The sequence below is a fragment of the Panthera onca genome, chromosome E1, assembly GCF_046562875.1.
Source record: "Panthera onca isolate mPanOnc1 chromosome E1, mPanOnc1 haplotype 2, whole genome shotgun sequence".
Classification (NCBI taxonomy): domain Eukaryota; kingdom Metazoa; phylum Chordata; class Mammalia; order Carnivora; family Felidae; genus Panthera; species Panthera onca.
Window position 1 is genome coordinate 53,706,298 of NC_138352.1, and position 20,964 is coordinate 53,727,261.

The following is a 20,964-nucleotide window of genomic DNA, read 5'->3' on the forward strand; positions in this document are numbered from 1 at the left end:
ATTCTCTTTCCCTTAGTTTTTACCTAATATCCTTTTTTCTGTCCCAGGATCCTATCGATGATACCTTACTTAATTTAGTTTCCTTACATTCCTTTTGGCTGTCACAATTTCTCAAATTTTCCTTGTTTTTGATGACCTTGAAGGTTTTGAGGAGCACTGGTCAGTTGTACTGTAGAATGTGCCTACATTAGAATTTGATGTTTTTCTCATGACTAGACTAGGGCTATGAATTTTGGTGAGGAATATCACAGTGGTAAAGTGCCATTCTTATCACATGTTGAGGGTATGTAATATTAAGATGATTCATGACTGTTGGTATTGACCTTGATCACCTGGTTGATGCAATGTTTGTCTGTTTCTTTACTGTAAAGTTACTCTTTATTCCGCCTTTCAGTACTGCATTCTTTAGAAGGAAGTCTGTATGTGAAGCCTACACTTAAGGGGTGGCAGTTTATGTTCCCTCTTCTTAAACAATTTTTTTTTACGTTTATTTATTTTGAGAGAGGGAGAGACAGAGTGAGAGCAGGGGAGGGGCAGAGAAAGAGGGAGAGGGAACCTCAAGCAGGCTCCACACTGGCAATGAAAAGCCTGCCTTGGGGCACGAACCCACGAACCATGAGGTCATAACTCTTGAGCTGAAATCAAGAGTCAAGCGTTTAACCGACTGAGCCACCCAGGCACCCCATATGTTCCCCCTTCTTTATTTTTTTATTTTTTTTTCAACGTTTTTTATTTATTTTTGGGACAGAGAGAGACAGAGCATGAACGGGGCAGGGGCAGAGAGAGAGGGAGACACAGAATCGGAAACAGGCTCCAGGCTCCGAGCCATCAGCCCAGAGCCTGACGCGGGGCTCAAACTCACGGACCGCAAGATCGTGACCTGGCTGAAGTCGGACGCTTAACCGACTGCGCCACCCAGGCGCCCCTGTTCCCCCTTCTTTAAAGTGAAGTATCTACATAAATTATTTAGAATGCATCTGCACTGGAGATTTGTCTCTTCATTCCCATTTATTAATTTATTGAGTTACTTGTTTAAACGTATGGACTAATGAAGAATACTTATTTTATACTTTGAATTGTAATCCAATATTACTTATTTTATTGCTCAAATTGTTCCAGCTTTGGCCATTGGGACCTCTTTTACGTGGCTTCTGTGACTTTTTTGATATGATCATTGTGTGTGTGTGAGTGTGTGTTCGGGGCATATTCTTACTTTCTGGCACTACAACATACTCCAGGCTCATCTTGTATATCTCCTGCCCCAGTTCTAGAATCAGCCATTTCTCCAAGGAGATTTTTTCCTTTTTATTGAAAATTGGTATTAGAAACCAAGATCTGGGTTCTGGGTGAGCTCATCGGTACTGGGATGTTTCTTTTAGGGCCTCTCCGTTGACAGAGCAAAGAAACACATGTGTTTATAATAATCCCATATACACATATATCTATAAAAAATCCTCTGTGTAACCATCTGTATCTATATAAAATTAGACATGAGTTTTTACAATGTCTTCAATTCTAATTCATTCTACACTCCTCTCCTTGCTATTCTTCATACCTGCTCTTCTCCTTTCCATTCCAACAGGGAGAAACCTGGTTCCAACCATTCATCATCCATTTATTGTTTGATCAGAATATACACATATAGCAATATAAGAATCATTAACCTATACACCTTTGGGAAACAAAAGACCAGTTTCCCAGTTTCATTGACTGAAGACCAGTATTTATGTGCAGTTTCTTTTGCCTTTAGTCTTATAAACTCCACTTATTTCCAAAGTTACTTAGGTCAGTACCTTTTCCCCCATCCCCTTCAGTGAGGTTTCCCCCCATTATTGGTAATACAGTGAGATTATGTTGCTACAATCTGCATTCTTTCCTGAGATCCCCCAACCTCCTAAATGTTGGTTGTTTTTGTTTTTGTTTTTTTAATTTGTAGACATTAAGGCTCACTCTGTGTTGTAAAGTTCTACAGGTTTTGACAAATGCATAATGTATCATATAGTCTGGTTTCACTGCCCCCAAAATCCTCTGAGCTTCACCTATTCACCCCTTCCCCACTCCTGTTGGACCCCTTGCCAACCACTGATCTTTTTACTGTCTCTATAGTATTGCCTTTTCCAGAATGTCATATAATTGGAATTACACAATATGTAGCCTTTTCAGATTGGCCTCTTCCACTTAGTAATATGCACTTAAGATTTCCCCATATCTTTTCATGGCTTGATAGCTCATTGCTTGTTAGTCCTGAATAGCATTCCATTGTCTGGATGTTTATTTATCCATTCACCTACAGACAGACATCTTGGTTGCTTCCAAGTTTTGGCAATTATGAATTAAACTGCTGTAAACATCCATGTACAGGTTTTTGTATGGGCATACATTTTCAGTTCAATTGGGTAAATACTGCTGTTCTAATAGACATGTAGTGATTTCTTATTGTTTTAATTTGCAATTCCTTAGTGACACATAACGCTGAGCATCTATTCATATGGTTTTTAATCTTCTGTATATCATCTCTGGTGAGGTATCTGCTCAGATCTTTTGTCCATTTTCAAATTGGATTTTTAATTTTCTCATTGTTGAGTTTTAAGAATTCTTTGTGTATTTTAGTTACCAGTCCTTTATCAGTTGTATGTTTTGCAAAGATTTTCTATCAGTCTGTGTCTTGTCTTTTCATTCTCCTATTGTCTTTGCAGAGCAGAAATTTTCCATTTTAATGAAGTCTAACTTACCAATTATTTCTTCCATGGATCATGCTTTTGGTGTTGTAGCTAAAAGCTTATTGCCAAAAACAAGGTCACCTACATTTTTTCTTATGTTATCTTCTAAAGTTTTATAGTTTTATGTTTTACGCTTAGGTCTGTGATCCACTTTGAGTTAATTTTTGTGAAAGGTGTAAAGATCTGTGTCTTTTCAAAAAAAATTTGGTGAATGGATGTCCAATTGTTCCAGCACCATTTGTTAAAGACTATTCCCTCTCCGTTGAATTGCCTTTACTCCTTTGTCAAAAATCAGTTGACTCTGTGTGGGCCTATCCCTAGACTCTCTGTTGTGTTTCATTGATCTGTGTGTCCAATCTTTCAACAATACCACTCTGTCTTGATCACTGCAACATTATAGCAAGTCTTGAAGTTGAGTAAAGTCAGTCTTCCAATTTCTTCCTCTTTCTCCTCCTCCTCCTCCTCCTTTTTCTTCTTCACTATTGTGTTAAAAGTACACTATGAGAATTTTCTGAATTTCTTAAAATTTCATCGTGAATATTATGTTTAGATGGCTATATAATATTTAATTATGTGGATCTATGATATAACCAATAACCAATGGTTTTTTTTCTTTTTAAAGTTCATTTTTTTAGTTGTTATCGTTATTTTTCTTTTTTTAATGTTTATTTATTTTTGAGAGAGAGACAGAGACAGAGCACAAGCAGGGGAGGGACAGAGAGAGAGAGACACACACAGAATCTGAAGCAGCTCCAGGCTCTGAGCTGTCAGCACAGAGCCCAATGGGGGACTTGAACTCACGAACCGTGAGGTCATGACCTGAGCCAAAGTCAGAGGCTTAGCCAACTGAGCCACCCAGGCATCCCAACCAATAACCAAAGTTGAGTGTAACAACCTCAGGACATTTGTTATCTTATTTTTGTAAATGAAGATTAAAAGGTCATGTTAGCAGAGAATAAAAACTTAAAGAATGGTGGAATTGCAAGTAACTGCAATTTTCTTCCTTATATCAATTTCTGTATTTTCCAAATTTTCTACAATGAGCAGCAATACCTTTTTTATTAGAGGGAAAGGTAAAATATGTTTGTGTTTATTTTCTAAAGTCTGAGAAATATCTCTTTTTTCTTTTCCTCTCTCAATCTGTCTGGATACTTTAATGGTTGCATAGTATTCAAATATGACACACCATAATTTATTTACCTATAATTATGTTACTGGATTAATGTATTTGGAGGAGCAGCACAGGGTAGTGATTAAGAGCTCAGGCTCTGGAACCAGACTGCTTGAGTTCATATCTTTGTTAGGTGTGTCACCTGGAAGCAAGTTTTTTTAACCTTTGTTTTCTCATCCAGAAAATGGGACAGTAGTATCTACCTCATAGGAAACCCGATGTCTTCTGATGTGGTGTGATATGATATTTATATTAGAAAAGATTTTGTTTTAAAATGATTGATACTTAACAGAAAGCCCATCAGATAGAGTGGTAAGCTTGGTTACATAAGGGAGGTGATATACTGAGGGACCTTTTAAATTCTCTTTCCCATTCAGTGCTGAGTAGTGTGTTCAGATCACATTCACTGTGATTAGCCTTAGCTTCCAAACTGAAGGTCAAATGTATTATACACTGATCTGTAATTTTTCTTCTCTTAATATCTTTATCAAGTTTTGGTATCAGAGTTATGCTGGCTTCATAAAATGAATTAGAAGGTGCTCACACTACTCTGTTTTCTCTAAGAGTTTGTGTAAGATTGGTATTCTTTCTAGCTTAAATGTTTGGTAGAAATCACTTGTGAAATCATCTGGGCCTAACCTTTCTGGAAAGTTTGTTGTTGTTTTTTTTTAACTACGCATTCAATTTCTTTTATAGATATAGGGCTATTTGGATTTTGTATTTCATCTTGCACATTTTGTTAAATTGTGCTTCTCAAGGAGTTTGTCGGTTTAATGTAAGTTGTCAAATTTATTGGCGACAAGATGTTGATAATATTCCCTTAGTATTCTTTTAACTTCTGTGAGGTTTTTAATAATATCCCTTTCTTCATTCCTGATATTGGTAATTTGTGGGGTTTTTTTCTTTCCTTTAATGGATCTTGATAAACCTGTTAGGGGTTTATCAAATTTATTGGTCATTAGAAAGAACCAACTAATGTTTATTCTGCTTTTTAAATTGATTTCTACCCTTATCTTTATTATTTTCTTTTTTCTACTTGGGGTTTAATTTACTTATATTTTTCTAGTTTTTTAAGGTGAAGACTTAGATCATTGATTTTAAAATTTTCTTCTTCTCTAACACGAACATTTAAAACTGTACATTTCCCTTAACTACAGGAATCTATAAATCCCATAAATTTAAGTATGTTGTATTTTATAGTCATTCTGTTTGAAATATTCGTTTTATTCAAAGAATACTATTTCTTCCTTGGTTTATTTTATTTCTAACTGTTGAAATCTATCTTTTTAGATAGATATCTAAAACTGTTGATATCTATCTTTTTAGATATCTTATTGTTACTAATTTCTAAATTCTTTTGTGGTCAGGGAACATATTCTATAAGGTTTTAGACTTTGGGCATTTATGAAGACTTATTTTATGGCCTAGAATAGGTATATTTTGCTGAACACACCATGTGCATTAAAAAAAATGTATATTCTGCAGTTGTTGAATAGATCATTCTATGGATGTCAATTAGGTCAAAGTGACTGATGGTGTTGGTCAGGTCCTCTATCTCCTTAGTGATTATTCTTCTAGTTGTTCTATTAGTTTCTGAAGGAGGCTGGTAAAATCCCCAACTATGATTGTAGACATGTCTTTTCCTCTCTTTAATTTGGTCAGAATTTGCTTCAGGTATTTTGTAGCTCTTGTTATGTGCATACACATCTATGATTCTATCTTCCTTATGACTTGGCCCTTTTTATCATAATGAAATATCCCTCTTTATTTCTGGTAATACTCCCTGTCTTGAAGTCTCCTTTGTCTTACATTAATATAGCCATTCTAACTTCTTTATGCTTGCTGTTTGCTTCTATATCACTTCCATTCTTTTATTTTCAGCCTGTGTGTTTATATTTAAAGTGTGTTCCTTGTAGATAGCATGTAATTGTCTTGCATTCTTATTCAGTCAAACGTACTCTGCTTTTTGAAAATTTTTTAGGTTTATTTATTTTATTTAATTTAATTTATTTTATTTTTTTAATTTACATCCAAGTTAGTTAGCATATAGTGCAACAATGATTTCAGGAGTAGGTTCCTTAATGCCTCTTAACCATTTACCCCCTCCCCCTTCCCACAATCCCTCCAGTAACCCTCTGTTTGTTCTCCATATTTAAGAGTCTCTTATGTTTTGTCCCCCTCCCTGTTTTTATATTATTTTTGCTCCCCTTCCATTGTATTCATCTGTTCTGTGTCTTAAAGTCCTCATATGAGTGAAGTCATATGATATTTGTCTTTCTCTGACTAATTTCACTTAGCATAATACCCTAAAGTTCCACCCATGTAGTTGCAAATGGCAAGATTTCATTCTTTTTGATTACCACGTACTCTGCTTTTTTTAAAAAAAATTTTCAAGTGTTTATTTATTTTTGAGAGACAGAGAGAGACAGAGAGGAAGTGGGGATTGGGCAGAGAAAAAGGGAGACACAGAATCCAAAGCAGGCTCCAGGCTCTGAGCTGTCAGCACAGAGCCCAATGAGAGGCTTGAACTCACAAACCGTGAGATCATGACCTGAGCCGAAGTTGGACACTTAACCGACTGAGCCACCCAGGCACCCCTCTGCTTTTTAATTGGAGTGTTTAGTTCATTTATATCTATTTTTTTTAAATGATTTTTTTTAAACGTTTCTTTATTTTTGAGACAGAGAGAGACAGAGCATGAACGGGGAGGGTCAGAGAGAGGGAGACACAGAATCTGAAACAGGCTCCAGGCTCTGAGCTGTCAGCACAGAGCCCGACGCGGGGCCGAACTCACGGACCGCGAGATCATGACCTGAGCCGAAGTCGGCCACTTAACCAACTGAGCCACCCAGGCGGCCCTAGTTCATTTATATCTAATATAATTATCGTTATGAATGGGTTTAGAGTCTACCATTTACTATATGTTTTCCAATTGTCACATTTTTTAGTTACACTTGCCTTGTTAAAAAGTAATCAAATGCTTTTTAGTATTCCACTTTAATTTCTCTATTTCTAAAAACTGTACCTCTTTGTTTTATTTTGTTTGTTAGATTTACTCCAGTGATTACAATATCCTTAATTTGTCACAGTCTGCTTAGGTTAATATTGTGCCAATAAACTGGTTTCATTTACCTGCCTCCCCCATCCTCTGTTGTTGCCATATATTTTACACATACATATGTTATAAATAACAAAATGCAGTGTTTATCTGTGGTTTAACTTGCCAGCTGTCTTTTGAAGAAATTAAGAAGAGAAAAAAAGTGATAATGTTTTATATATACCCACATACTTAGCACTTTGGTGCCCCTTTTGATCTGAGTTTCCCACTGGTGCAGCTTGATGAATTTCCTTTAGATTTCTTTTAGTGCAGGCTTCCTAGCAAAAAATGTTCTCCATTTTTATTTATCTGAAAAATGTCTTTATTTTGCCTTCACATTTTGATGACTGTTGTCACTGTATATAGAATTCTGGGTTGACAGGTTTTTTTGTTTTTATTTTTTTCTTTTTCTTCTCAGCACTTTCAAGATGTCATTCTAGTGTCTTCTGGCCTCTATTATTTTTGATGAACAGTCACTTTTATTCCTATCCTTATTCTCCTATATGTAATGGGTCATTTTCTCTGCCTTCTTTGAAATTTTTCTCTTTATCTTTGGTTTTCTGCAGTATGACTATAATATGCCTACATTTAGTTTTCTTTATATTTATCTTATTTGATGTGCACTGAGCTTCTTGAACCTATAAATTAATACTTTTTACCAAAATTGAAAATTTTCAGCTATTATTTCTTCTGTGGTTTTTGTTTGTTTGTTTGTTTGTTTACCCATTTCTTTCTGCTCTTCTGGGACACTGAATATATGTATGTATTGGCATTTGATGTTGTCCCACCTTCCATTAAGCTTTGCCTGAGGGTATTCCTCAGTTACTCCATCCCACACGGGTTGGGTGTACCCTTAGAGGAAAAGCTGTAAAAATGCAAGTCTCATTCTGCAGTTCCTTTCTTTCAACAGTCAAATTCCTGCCAGTTTCTGCCTGCCTTTGGGTACTGTTTGGTGCCTTAAAATGGTTGTTTTTAAATATTTTGTTGATAATTCTTATCTTTGCAAAAGTCAGTCCAACACAAGTTATTGTGCTATTACCCAGCAAGCTAATGATTTTTAAAATATTTATCTTCTGGCTACCCTACCAAATTCTTACAAGTTCTAAAAGTTTTCAAGTTCAGAGTTTTAAGTTTGTATATATTTGATTATAATATCTGCATAATGACAATTTTATTTTTCCTCCTTAGGCTTCTTTTTGTCTAGAACCTCCAGAACAGTGTTAATTAATAGTGGGAGTAGTTGGCAAACCAATCTTGCTCTTTTTTTTTTTTTTTAATGTTTATTTATGTTTGAGAGAGAAAGAGAGAGAGAGGGACCATAAGTGGGGCAGGGGCAGAGAGAGAGGGAGACACAGAATCCGAAGCTGGCTCCAGGCTCTGAGCTGTCAGCACAGAGCCTGATTCGAGGCTCAAACTCGTGAACCACGAGATCATGACCTGAGCTGAAGTCAGCTGCTTAACCGACTGAGTCACCCAGGTGCCCCAAACCAATCTTCTTCTTTAATAATAATGATTTTAGTTTTTTAGGCATAAATATGATGATGGTTTGTGATATATATATTTCTTAGGCTAAGAAGGTATTTTTTTACTTCTACTAAATACAGTTTTGTCATTTATGTTAGCTAACTAGAATTTCAATAAAAAAAATTTAAAAATACAGTTTTGTCACAAATAGATAATAAATATCATGAGGTGAGGTTTTTGCCATTTATCAACCTGCTTGTATAGATCTCTTCTTTAACATACTAAATAAGTATGAAACACATCAATAATATTCAAACATCGTTATATTCCCAGGATAAACTTTATATTATTCTTTTAATGTACTGCTAAGTTTGACTTACTAGTACTTCATTTAGGATTTTTGTATTTACATTAACTTTAAACTGATTCCTTTTTATGCTCTTTTAGAACTGGGATTATGCTGGCTTATAACAAATAATTAAAGAAGCATTATGTTGGGGCACCTGGGTGGCTCAGTCGGTTGAGCGTCTGACTTCGGCTCAGGTCATGATCTCACAGTTTGTGGGTTCGAGCCCCGCGTCGGGCTCTGGGCTGACAACTCAGAGCCTGGAACCTGCTTTGGATTCTGTGTCTCACCCTCTCTCTGCCCCTCCCCCGCTCATGCTGTCTGTCTCTCTCTGTCTCAGAAATAAATAAACATTTAAAAAAAAAAAGAAGCATTTTGTTCTGTGCACTGGGACAGTTCATGTAGTACGGGAATGATTTATTAAAACTTTGAAAGACATTTATACAACTGTATGAATCTGAATTTTTTTTTTTTTTTTTTAACAATTTGACCAACATTTCTTCTTTTTCCCTGGTTATTAGCATGTTCCAGATTCAGGTTTTCCATTCTCAATTCAGTTTTAGAAATTTATTTTTTTCTCAGAAACTGTTTCACTGAGGTTTTCAAATTTATTTGCATGACATTTTATTTTGTTTGCATAGCATCTTACTTTTGAAAATAACCTCTCAGGGGCGCCTGGGTGGCTCAGTCGGTTAAGCGGCCGACTTCGGCTCAGGTCATGATCTCGTGGTCCGTGAGTTCAAGCCCCGCGTTGGGCTCTGTGCTGACCGCTCAGAGCCTGGAGCCTGTTTCAGATTCTATGTCTCCCTCTTTCTCTGACCCTCCCCAGTTCATGCTCTGTCTCTCTCTGTCTCAAAAATAATTAAATGTTAAAAAAAAAAAAAAAAGAAAAGAACCTCTCAAAGGGGAGAGAGAGATAATATCACAAAATGCAGAATACATAAAATCACATTAAAATAACTTGAAATCTCACCAGCTTTATGAAATATTTCATACTTATTAAAATTCATGTATTTGTTGTTGCTTCCTTTTATTCTGCTTCATTTCTGTATATTTGTGCTTTCTTTCCTTTTTCCTTGATTACCTTTGCTGATGGTTTATTAGCTTATTGGATTTCCCCCTCACCTCTGAAAATTCCCAGCTGTTAACACTCATTTAGCATTTACACATTTTTTTCCCACTGTTTTAAGGTCAGTGCTTTTTTAACCATTAAGTTGTGCAATGGAACCCTTTTCAAAGTTAAAGTATTATGTGAAATCACAGTGTATAAATAGATAAAAGCCAAGTGCTTGTGATTCAGACAAAGGGGAGTGAGGGGAAAGGAGGGGATTTCCCAGAGTCTCGCTCACTTGACCTGCCCCTGCTTTTTCTCTTCCTTATCAGAGGCTTATGACTCCAGAGAGCACTGTTACGACAGCCACTGTTCTGATTTATTAATTCTGCTTTTATCTTTATTGTTTCCTTCTTCCTATTTGCCATAGACTTGTTTTATTGCTCTTTTCTGATTTCTTGAGTTTGGTGCTTACTGTATTAATTTTCATTCTCTCTTATTTAATACTGGAGATATTTAAGTCTATGAATTTGTCACTCAATACAACACTGGTTATATCTTATAATGTTTTATCCAGGCTACTTTCTCAGTAGGTTGTAATTGTAGTTTTGAGTTTCCTTTCTGATCCATAACATAAGTAGGAGTGTGTTTTCAATGTCTAGGTGTGGCAGGGTTTGTTTACTCTTTCTTTTAATGTTTATTTATTTTGATAGAGAGAGAGAGCAAGGGAGGAGCAGAGAAACAGGAAGAGAGAGAATCCCAAGGAGGCTCTGCGCTGTCAGCACACAGCCAGGCCCAGGGCCCCATCTCACCAATGGTGAGATCATGACCTGAGCTGAAATCAAGTGTTGGAGGCTTAACCAACTGAGCCATCCAGATGCCCCTGTTTACTCTTTTTGATTTAAGTTTTGGTTTTATTTCATTGTGGTCATAAAACAAGATCTTTCTAATTTTGAGTTTTAAAGAAACTATTGATGTTTCCTTTGTAATCCAGTGTTTAATCAACTTTATAAATTTTTTGTCAGTTGTAAATTCTATTTTTAGGTTGAGGGTAGTTTTTAGAATATATTCTATTCTTAGGTTGCAGAGTTTAGTTCACTCCTAACATCTACCTTATTAATTATATTATTTAAATCCTCTATATCTGTACTATCCAAAGCAGTAGCTGCTCTCCACTTATGGCTATTGAACATTTGAAATGTGACTAGTCTGAACTGATATGTGTTGTCAAGTATAAAATACACACGAGGTTTTGAAAATTTACTACAAAAAAGATAAAACACCTCAACAAAAATTTTTATATTGACAATGTATTGAAATGATAATATTTTGGATCTGTTGGATTGGAAAAAATAAGTAAACATCACTAAAACTAATTCCATCTTTTTTTGGTACTTTTTGAAATGAGGCTACTAGGAAATTTCAAATTACATATATAGCTGATGTTTTATTTATTTTTTTATATTCAAATTTGAGTTAACATACGGTGCCATATTGGTTTCAGGAATATAATTCAGTGATTCATCACTTACATACAAGCACCCAGTGCTCATCACAACACATGCCCTCCTTAATACCCATCCCCCATCTAGCCCATCTCCCCACTCACCTCCCTCCATCAACCCTCATTTTGTTCTCTATCATTAAGAGTTTCTTGTGGTTTGTTTCCCTCTCTTACCCCCGCTTCCCATATGTTCATCTGTTTTGTTTCTTAAATTCCACATGAGTGAAATCATATGGTATTTATCTTTCTCTGACTGACTTATTTCACTTAGCAAAACACATTCTAGTTCCATCATTGTAAATGGTGTTGTAAATGGTTGAATATCTTTTCGTGTGTCTTTTGGCCGTTCAGAGTGTATCGTTGAAAAGATTTTCTTCAGGAAAAGAATGTAGGTGGTAGACGTTGAGAGCCACAACTGTTTGAAAATGTTTTTCTGGTCTCCTTCTTATAACCAACATCTTGGCTATGTTTAGAATTCTTGAACACAGAATTTTTCCTTTAAAACTCTGTAAAACTTTCATCTTCTGATGTTTATTTTGTGGAGAGGACATTCTGACTCTGTTGTTTTGTAAGAAACTTATTTTTTCTGTCTGGGTCCTTGAGGGATGTTTTCATTTTCCTCCAGTTTTGAAAGTTGAGAAGGATATCTGTAGATGTTGTTATTTATTTATCTATTTAATTTTTTAACAGCTTCATTGAGATGATATGCAGTTCATATACCATGCAACCTACCCTACACTTTAAGTGTACAATTCAGTGGCTTTTAGTATATCCACAGAGTTGTGCCATTATTACCACAAATTTTAGAACATTTTCATCATCCCGAATGAAGACTTAAACCCCTGAGCCATCACTCCCCAATTCCCCTCCCTCCTGCAGTTGTAGGCATCCACTAATCTGTTTCCATAGATTTGCCTGTTCTGTGTATTTCATGTGAATTGATTTATACAATATGTGGTCCTTGTGACTAGTTTCTTTCACTTACTATAATAGTTTTGGAGATTCACCCATATTGTAGCATGTGGCATTTCATTTCATTTTTCTTTTTTATTGCTGAATAGTATTCCACTGTATAGATATAACACATTCATCAGTTGATAGACATTTGGGTTGTTTCCACATACGTACTGACTAGTAAGAATAATGCTGTTATGAGCATTTGTTTTCATTTCTCTTGGGTATATATCTAGTAGTGGAATGGCTAGGTCTTTTGGTAACTCTCTGTTTAGCCTTTTGAGAAACTGCAAGACTGTTTTACATAGCAGCAACGCCATTTTACATTGCCAACAGCAATATATGAGGGTCTCAATTTTTCTGCATCTTTGACAACATTCATTTTTGTCCATCTTTTGACTACAGCCATCCTAGTGAGTGTGAAGTGGTATCTCCTTGTGGTTTTGATTTGCATTTCCCTGATGACAGTTGATGTTGAGCATTTTTTCATGTGCTCATTGGCCATTTGTATATTTTTGGGGGGAGTAAATCTCTGTTCATCTCCTTTGCTCATTTTAAAATTGAAGTGTTAAGAAACAAAGCAGATGAACATAGATGAAGGGAAGGAAAAATAAAATAAAAACAGAGAGAGAGAAACCACAAGAGTCTCTGAAATCCAGAGAACAAACTGAGGGTTGCTGGAGGGGTGGTGAGTGAGGAATGGGCCAGATGGGTGATGTGTATCAAGGAGCGTACTTGTGATGAGCACTGGGTGTTGTATGTAAGTGATGAACTGAATTCTACTCCTGAAACCAATACTACACTATATGTTAATTAACTTGAATTTAAATAAAAGAATAAAATAAAAAAATTGAATTGTTTGTCTTTTTATTATTGAGTTGTAAGAATTCTCTATATATTCTACATAGAAGTCTCTTGTCAGCTATATGATTTGCAAAAATTTTCTCCTGTTCTGTGGGTTGTCTCTTTGCTTTCTTGATGACATCCTTTGAAGCACAGTGATTTTTAATTTTTGATGTCCAATTTATTTTTTATTTTGTTGCTTATTCTTTTGGCATCACATCTAAGACACTTACCTAATTTTGGAAATATTACCTAATCCAAGGTCACAAGGATTTATGCTTGTTTTCTTCTAAGAGCTTTATAGTTTTACATTTTACATTTAGGTCTTTGATCCATTTTGCATTCATTTTTGTATATTGTTTGAGGTAGGGATCCAACTTCGGGTTTTTACATATGGATATTCAGTAGTTCCAGCACTATTTGTTGAAAAAAAATTTTTTTCCTATTGAATTGTCTTAGCATCCTTGTCAAAAATTTATTGACTATAAATGTGAAGGCCTATTTGTGAAGTTTTCATTTTATTCCTTTGATTTATGTGTCTGCCTTTCTGCTGCTACTGTATTGTCTGGATTGTTGTAACTTTATAGTAAGTTTTGAAATCAGAAAATGTGAATTGTCCAAATTGTTCTTCGTTTTCAAAATTGTTTTGGCTATTCTGGATTCCATGAACTTTCACATGAATTTTAGGAGTAGCTTATCAATTTCTGCAAAAAATCCAACCAAGATTTTTATAGGGATTGCATTAAATCTTCAGATCAATTTGAGGAATATTGCCGTTTTAACAATAGTAAGTCTTTCCATCTCTGAACATGGATGTCTTTCCATTTATTTAGATCTTTAATTTCTTTTAACAGTTTTTTTTGCAATTTTAAGAGTTTAAGTCTTGTGTTACTTTTGTTAAATTCATTTCTAAGTGTTTAATTCTGTTTTATGCTATCTTAAGTGGAATTTTTCTAATTTCATTTTTGGTTTGTTCATTGCGACTCTACAGAAAGACAATTGCTTTTGTACATTAATCTTGTTTCCTGCAAACTTACTGAATTTATTAGTTCTAATAGCTTTTTTTAGTGGATTCCTTAGGGTTTTCTATACACAAGAATATGTAATCTGCAAGTAGAGATAGTTTCACTTCTTCCTTTCTAATCTGGACTATTTTAATTTCATTTTCTTGTGCAATTGCCCTGGCTAGCAACAGTACAATTTTGAGTATATGTGGTGAGAACAGAACATTCTTATTTTGTTTCTGATCTTCGGAACAGGGGGAAAACATCAGTCTTTGATATGAAGTATGATGTTAGCTGTGGAGTTTTTTGTAGCTGCTCTTTATCAGGCCGAGAAAGTTTCCTTCTATTCTGGTTTGTTGAGTATTTTTTATCTTGAATTTTTGCCAAATGCTTTTTTCTGTTTCTATTGAGATGATCATGTGTCCTTGTCCATATTAGTAGGTGTATTACATTCATTGAATTTTGGGTAGCATTTATTTTTATCTTTTAATTCAACTTCCCATTTCCTCATTCTTTAGCCTTCAGAGAACTTTAAAAGAACCCATAAATGACACATGCAATAGATGTGGTGCAAACCCTGGAAGTTGGTGGCGGTCTACTGTGAAACTTTTAATTTCCAGAACTTTATACCTCATCAAAAGTACTGGTGAGGGCTATCTAAGATTGTTTTGTTTTGCTTTGGTGTTGTTGAATGGTGTGAATATAAAACAAATTTTTAAGCATGCTTATGTAACCCAACTGTATAAATTCATAACATTATTTTTATAGTGTATATGACATAGTTTTATATTGCAGGCACTGTTTTTTAATGTGGAAAATTTTGACTGTGTTATTTATATATATTTTAGGGGTAATAACCCTTTTCTGCATACTAAGTATGTAGCTAGTATTTCTGACAATTGTAATCATTATCAATGTATTTTATCTTTGAAGATATCTAGATGCCCCCCCATTTCTTTCAACATAACATGATTTGTTTCATGCTATATATTTCTTTCAACATAATATGATTTGTTTCATGCTATATATTTCTATCATGTCCTTGTTTTATTTTGTTTATTTAATTTAGTTAATGTTTATTCTTTTTTTTTTTAATTTTTTTTTTTTAACGTTTATTTATTTTTGAGACAGAGAGAGACAGAGCATGAACAGGGGAGGGGCAGAGAGAGGGGGAGACACAGAATCTGAAACAGGCTCCAGGCTCTGAGCGGTCAGCACAGAGCCCAACGTGGGGCTGGAACTCACAGACCGTGAGATCATGACCTGAGCCGAAGTCAGATGCTTAACCGACCAAGCCACCCAGGCACCCCGTTAATGTTTATTCTTGAGAGCGAGAGACAGAGTGCAAGTTGGGGAGGGGCAGAGACAGAGGGAGACACAGAATCCAAAGCAGGCTCCAGGCTCCCAGCTGTCAGCACAGAGCCCAATGCAGGGCTAGAACTCAAGAACTATGAGATCATGACCTGAGCCGAAGTCGATGCTGAACTGACTGAGCCACCCAGGCATCCCTATCATGTCCCTATTTTATAATGTATGTTCACATTAATTGCAGTTTCCTTCTCTTGGACACATTTTTCTTTCCATGTGAGTTCCTTCACTTGGTTAGATTGTCATTTTCATTGATAATGCTTTTGCTAATCAATTTTTCTTCTTTGAGTGCCTGTCCTTTTGTTCCTGATTTTGTAGTTCCACTCTATTTTTTATTTCAGCTGTATTTATTGGTATTTCTTTCTCATTTCTGTTGGCCTATGACCTTCTATTACTGGTTTATGATACTTATAGGTTTATGAAATTGACCGTCCATCCTCTGCTATCAGAGACAATTAATATTTACATGTTTCTTAGAAAATAGTTATTTTTTGTGCTTAACATATGTATTAACATTCCAACTTTATAGCAAGGTCTTGGATTATCAGAAGGCATCACTTATAGGCATACATAAAGTTTTATTTATTTTCTATTCAGGTAAAATTTACATAACATAAAACGTACTGTTTGAACCATTACTAAGTGTATGGTTTGGTGGTAGTAAGTGCACTCACATTGCTTTGCAACTTTAAAGTTTTTGAAGAGAAAAGAATACCCATTTCTTAATCCTTCAGATTTTCCTATTCTCCCTTATTACTTCTTCTTTTCTGTTGATCAACTTTCCATTTCTTTTAGATGCTGAGGAGTTCTTGGCAGAAGGTTTGCGGAATGAGAACCTCAGTGCTACTGCAAGGGACCACAGAGACCATATACTAAGGGGCTTCCAGCAAATCAAAACTAGGTTTGTATAAACTGGTTCCATTTTTCTTTGTCAGCTTTTACACAGTTTATAACCACTAAAATCTACTTATACATTAAAGAGGTAAGATGTACTTATCATAGTTCTTTATACTTGATAGAGGCTTACTAAATATTTACTGAATTGAATTGGAGGTAGGCAGGCATGATTAGTGTAGTTAGTATACCAAAATAAAAATATTTTTATAATTATGTACCTTAAGATAAAGAATCTGCCTTTAGCTGTAGACTGTTGTGTTCATCTTTATTGAATACTTTGGCCAAATGTGTGAAAAACTAAACATTTATGCCTGTCCAAGTTACTAAAGGGAAGATGTTAGGCGGTATGACATAATTTTTGTTGTGATTTTTGGTTCTGATTTTACTTCCACATCTCCTTCCTTAATAGAAAACTTAAACCAGACTTACCAGTTGATTCTTTGGCCATATTGGAATGTTTTAGTCTCAGACTGGTTTAGAGTATCATGGTCATTGACTTTTTAAAATGAGAGGTCCTGACCTAATTTGTGCCTTTTAGAATGTGAGCGTCTGACAGATACATACATACATTTGCTTGGGGGAGAAAGAATAAAATTTTTCTTTTACAGTGTATTTCCTGGCCATCTTTTGCTTGAAATGTGGTAACTGAAAGAGATTTGGGGGATAAGTTGAATATTATTTTAAGCTTTTCTCAACCCAATGGCAATATGGTTCAGAATGTTTGAACTAAGTACTCTTAGAAAAGGGAGAACATCTGTAGGGTTATGACTGGGATTTAATTTGTGTGCCTGACTGATCTTAGCATCTACTTTTAAAGCTCACTGAAACTCCTTAGAAGCAGGGAATTTTATCCTTTGGAAGGGCACAGCCAGAATCTATTCCCTCCAGAAATGTGAGAGAACCTCACAAGATGCCCTGCTGGATCTTAATCGATCTTTCCTGCTGGCTAATTAAGCATCACTTTTACTCAGCAACTGGGGACTGTGTAATTATCAGCCTGGGTTGCCCTGAATAATTGAAACAAACAGAATGCAGAAGATGGGAGCTTTTTGCAAAAGTGAGAATATCTGTAATTTTTGGTAGGCTGGAAGAGTGTTTAAAACAAGTTTCTCCATAATGTTACTTTATTAGTAGATAAGTTTAGGCTTACCTGTGTATCTGAAGGTTTAGTTAGTAACCCATAGAATTTTTTTTCTAATTTTCACAAGTTGACCTTTGTATTTACAGGAGTATTATAAGCTTTGCATAAGGAATGAAGGTGGCATTACTTCAAATTGTATTATAGGGAGACGGATGCCCAGAACATAATTGTGTATTGATGGTGCTATTGGTATAAATTTGTGATAAGGAATGCAAAAAAAAAAAAAAGAATGTTACTGTATCTGTATGGACAAATATACAACGAGGAGGAATTTTCCTTTTCCATATTTGTACCACAGCGTTTGGAAAGGGCTAAACTTCAATCTGAAATTGGTAGTAAAAGGTGATTTTGTGGTCACTCATTATTATCAATTGCTTATTACTTCTTAGTCCTCTTTTTAAATGCACACACATACACATACACCAATGCACACTCACAGAAGCTGTCTTTGGTACGGGGTCGAGAGGGTTCCTTGTTCTCCAAGAGCTTGCTGTGCGGTTTGTGGGATAGATGTTCAGGAAACAATCAGCAGGAGCTTTAGGAAACATCTGATGGGAGCTTTCTGTTCATTGATTTGTTGCAAGAAAGATGACACTTTATTTAGAATTTCATAATTATCAGATCATGGAGGAAATGAGGAGCCAGAAATTAGATATTGTACCAGAAAATGGAAAAATGAGGCTTTCCTTTGGCAAGCTGTTTGAAATTGCCTTACATCCACCCATTCAATCATCATCCCCTTAATGTAACCCTTGTTTTACTGAACACTCTTCTTCAGCCATATTGCTTCTACAGTCCTATTGACGGCTGGTCCCCATCATACACTATTTGTACGGATACCGAAAGCTTGTACAATCCCAGCTACATTTACTCTTGTTGTGTGGTACTGTATCTCATGACAAAAAGCCAGGTGTGAAAAGAAATTTGGAAATCATAAAACTTGAGAGTTAAATGTATATGGTAAGTGGACATGTAACGTGGAAAGAATCACTGAAAGTTGCTTCTAACATTGTATCTTTAATCATATTAAGCCAATTATATTTTAGGGTTTGGTACATTTTGAGGGACAGGAACCTATCTAAAACTATGATCTGACACTTCAGGGCTTGAAGGTGGGTAAAAAAATCTCAAGGTAATCTGAGAAAGCCACTAGATGGATATAAATACTGTATGTATATATACACACACACATATATTTCACACACACACACACACACACACACACACACACACACACACCTTTCCATTCTATTGTTATTTTCTTGGTTCGGTTTCTCTAATTCTTTCCTCAAGTTGAGCTGCGTGAGAATGAGAAGGGTAGAGAGGAGTGAAAAGAGCACTGGCTCTGATTCTTGGTAAACTTTAGAGGGCTGGCCCTAATTTTTAGGGTGACTCAGAATTCAGTGGTGTTTGCCATGACTATGGAATTACTGTAAGTCCCAGTGTCTGACTGTCACAGCTGTTATAATGTGCCGTTTGCTACCTTTCTGTTGTCTAGCCCGACTGACCCCAGGAAATGATAGCTGTGTCCAGAGTCGTGGGTGTCCTGAAAGTGCTCATCTGTTTTCCAGAACCAGTGGCTTGGCCATTCTCTTTCCTCACAGACTTAAAAACAGACAAACAAGGCATGTCTGAGTGGCTCAGTCAGTTAAGCGTCTGACCTCAGCTCGGGTCGTGATCTTGCAGTTCGTGGGTTTGAGCCCTGCACCAGGTTTTGTGCTGACAGCTCAGAGCCTGGAGCCTGCTTTGGATTCTGTGTCTCCCTCTCTCTCTCTGCCCCTCCCCTGCTCACACTCGGTCTCTCTCTCTCTCTCTCTCTCTCTCTCTCTCAAAAATAAATAAACATTTAAAAAATATTTTAAAAAACAAACAAAAATCGTCTCTGTATCTCCATCTGCATACTAGTTTTTTTGGCTTACATGTATTACCAATGAAGGATCATGTATGCCATGTAAGACAAAATGAAAAAATGGGTGCTTTCAAAGAAGTGGAGCCCTTGTGTGGTATTCCGTGTCCTGAGCTGTGATATTCATTGCTCTTCTTCCAACTGCCTCATTTAAACCTTCTCCCTAAAATCTAACAGCTTTCACATTCTGAGTCCAAGTTTTCACTGAGCTCTTTAGAGTATGATTAGGATGAAAGCCAGGCACAGGCTCCTCCTGTTTTATTACGCTGGTCACTGCAGGATCCGCGCCAGATGTGGGACACCTGGAATGAAGCAGACGATCTGCACGTAGAAGCTGGATGGCAGTCTCATGCATTTGCCGAAACAGTCGAGCATTTCTTAAAAGTTTCATTCAGGGGAGGCCATCTGACAGCAAGGATACATTGAGAGTGGGGGAAGGAATGAAGAAAGTAGAATATTTTTATTACTGAGGTAGGGACATACATATTCTCTCTTGATGGCCTGTTTTGGAACAACCATTTATGCTCACTGTTGGAAGTGAAGGCCGGAGCCAATGGAAACAAACTTGGAGTATTGTTTCCTTCTGTGAAACTTAAAGGAGTTCCAAAGAGAGACAGGTAGATTTATAGCATATTGAAATGGAAAGAAATCAAGAAATAACTTTCTGTAACAGGATTACGGCAAAAAAGCCACAAAACCCAGGACATTTAATGCATAGGCTGGCAGAGTATCTTGAACATGTTTCATTGTGGGTGGCTAGTACAGCTCTGCATGAAACATGATACATTAATATGAATATCATAATAACAATTCCAGTTTCTTTGAGAACTTCAAGTGTTTCTTTTTGGTTTACCGTGGATTTAACTATAAAGTAGGATTTAGTTTAAGATTATCATCGGATGGCCTTTGTTTTATAGGAGGAGAGACAAAAAGTTAGTCTGATACAACTCTTGGGAGTTAAAAGTTTCAAAATAGTATACCGTAAATACTATTACCATTAATTACATAGAGGGTTTCACTCTTCTTAAGTGCTGGTTAATGAGCTTAAACACCCCAAAAGAAAACACATTCAAATGAAGCATGCTTAAAGAGAACTAAGGTGTAACGTGCTGTTATATTAATTAATACATTTGTGTTGCTTGTTTACACAAGTTTAGGTATTTGCTCACAACATCTTTCTGATGTTTCATTTTGCTACTTACACTGGAGTTGCAGTGCCAACTCAGAGAAAAGAAAGAGTAGGAAATAATTGTACCATCCATCTAAGTTTCAATAGCTCTAAAAAAGGTTCAAAAGTCATAGCAATAATTTGACCACATCTCGAAGGTTGATAATTTATTTTTTCCTTTTCTAGTCCCATCCCTGCCTCCCATCCTTAAACTAAGAAAGAAACAAAACCCCGCCAAAACTTCAGGGCTCTCAACTGATCGTTTATATGCCAAATTCCTGTATACTAGTGTTCTGTTATTCAGTGAGTGTATGTTGAGATTTCACGACT

General features: G+C 35.9%; 1 protein-coding gene across 3 annotated transcripts in view; it reads left to right on the top strand.

The window, feature by feature from the left end:
* SKAP1 (src kinase associated phosphoprotein 1) overlaps positions 1 to 20,964 on the top strand; it is a 278,423-nt gene that overhangs the window by 15,819 nt on the left and 241,640 nt on the right. For all 3 annotated transcript variants that reach the window (XM_060646296.3, XM_060646295.3, XM_060646294.3), the window contains exon 2: positions 16,318 to 16,423. In XM_060646296.3, the coding sequence (XP_060502279.1) occupies positions 16,318 to 16,423 (106 nt within the window). The remainder of the gene's footprint in view (positions 1 to 16,317; positions 16,424 to 20,964) is intronic.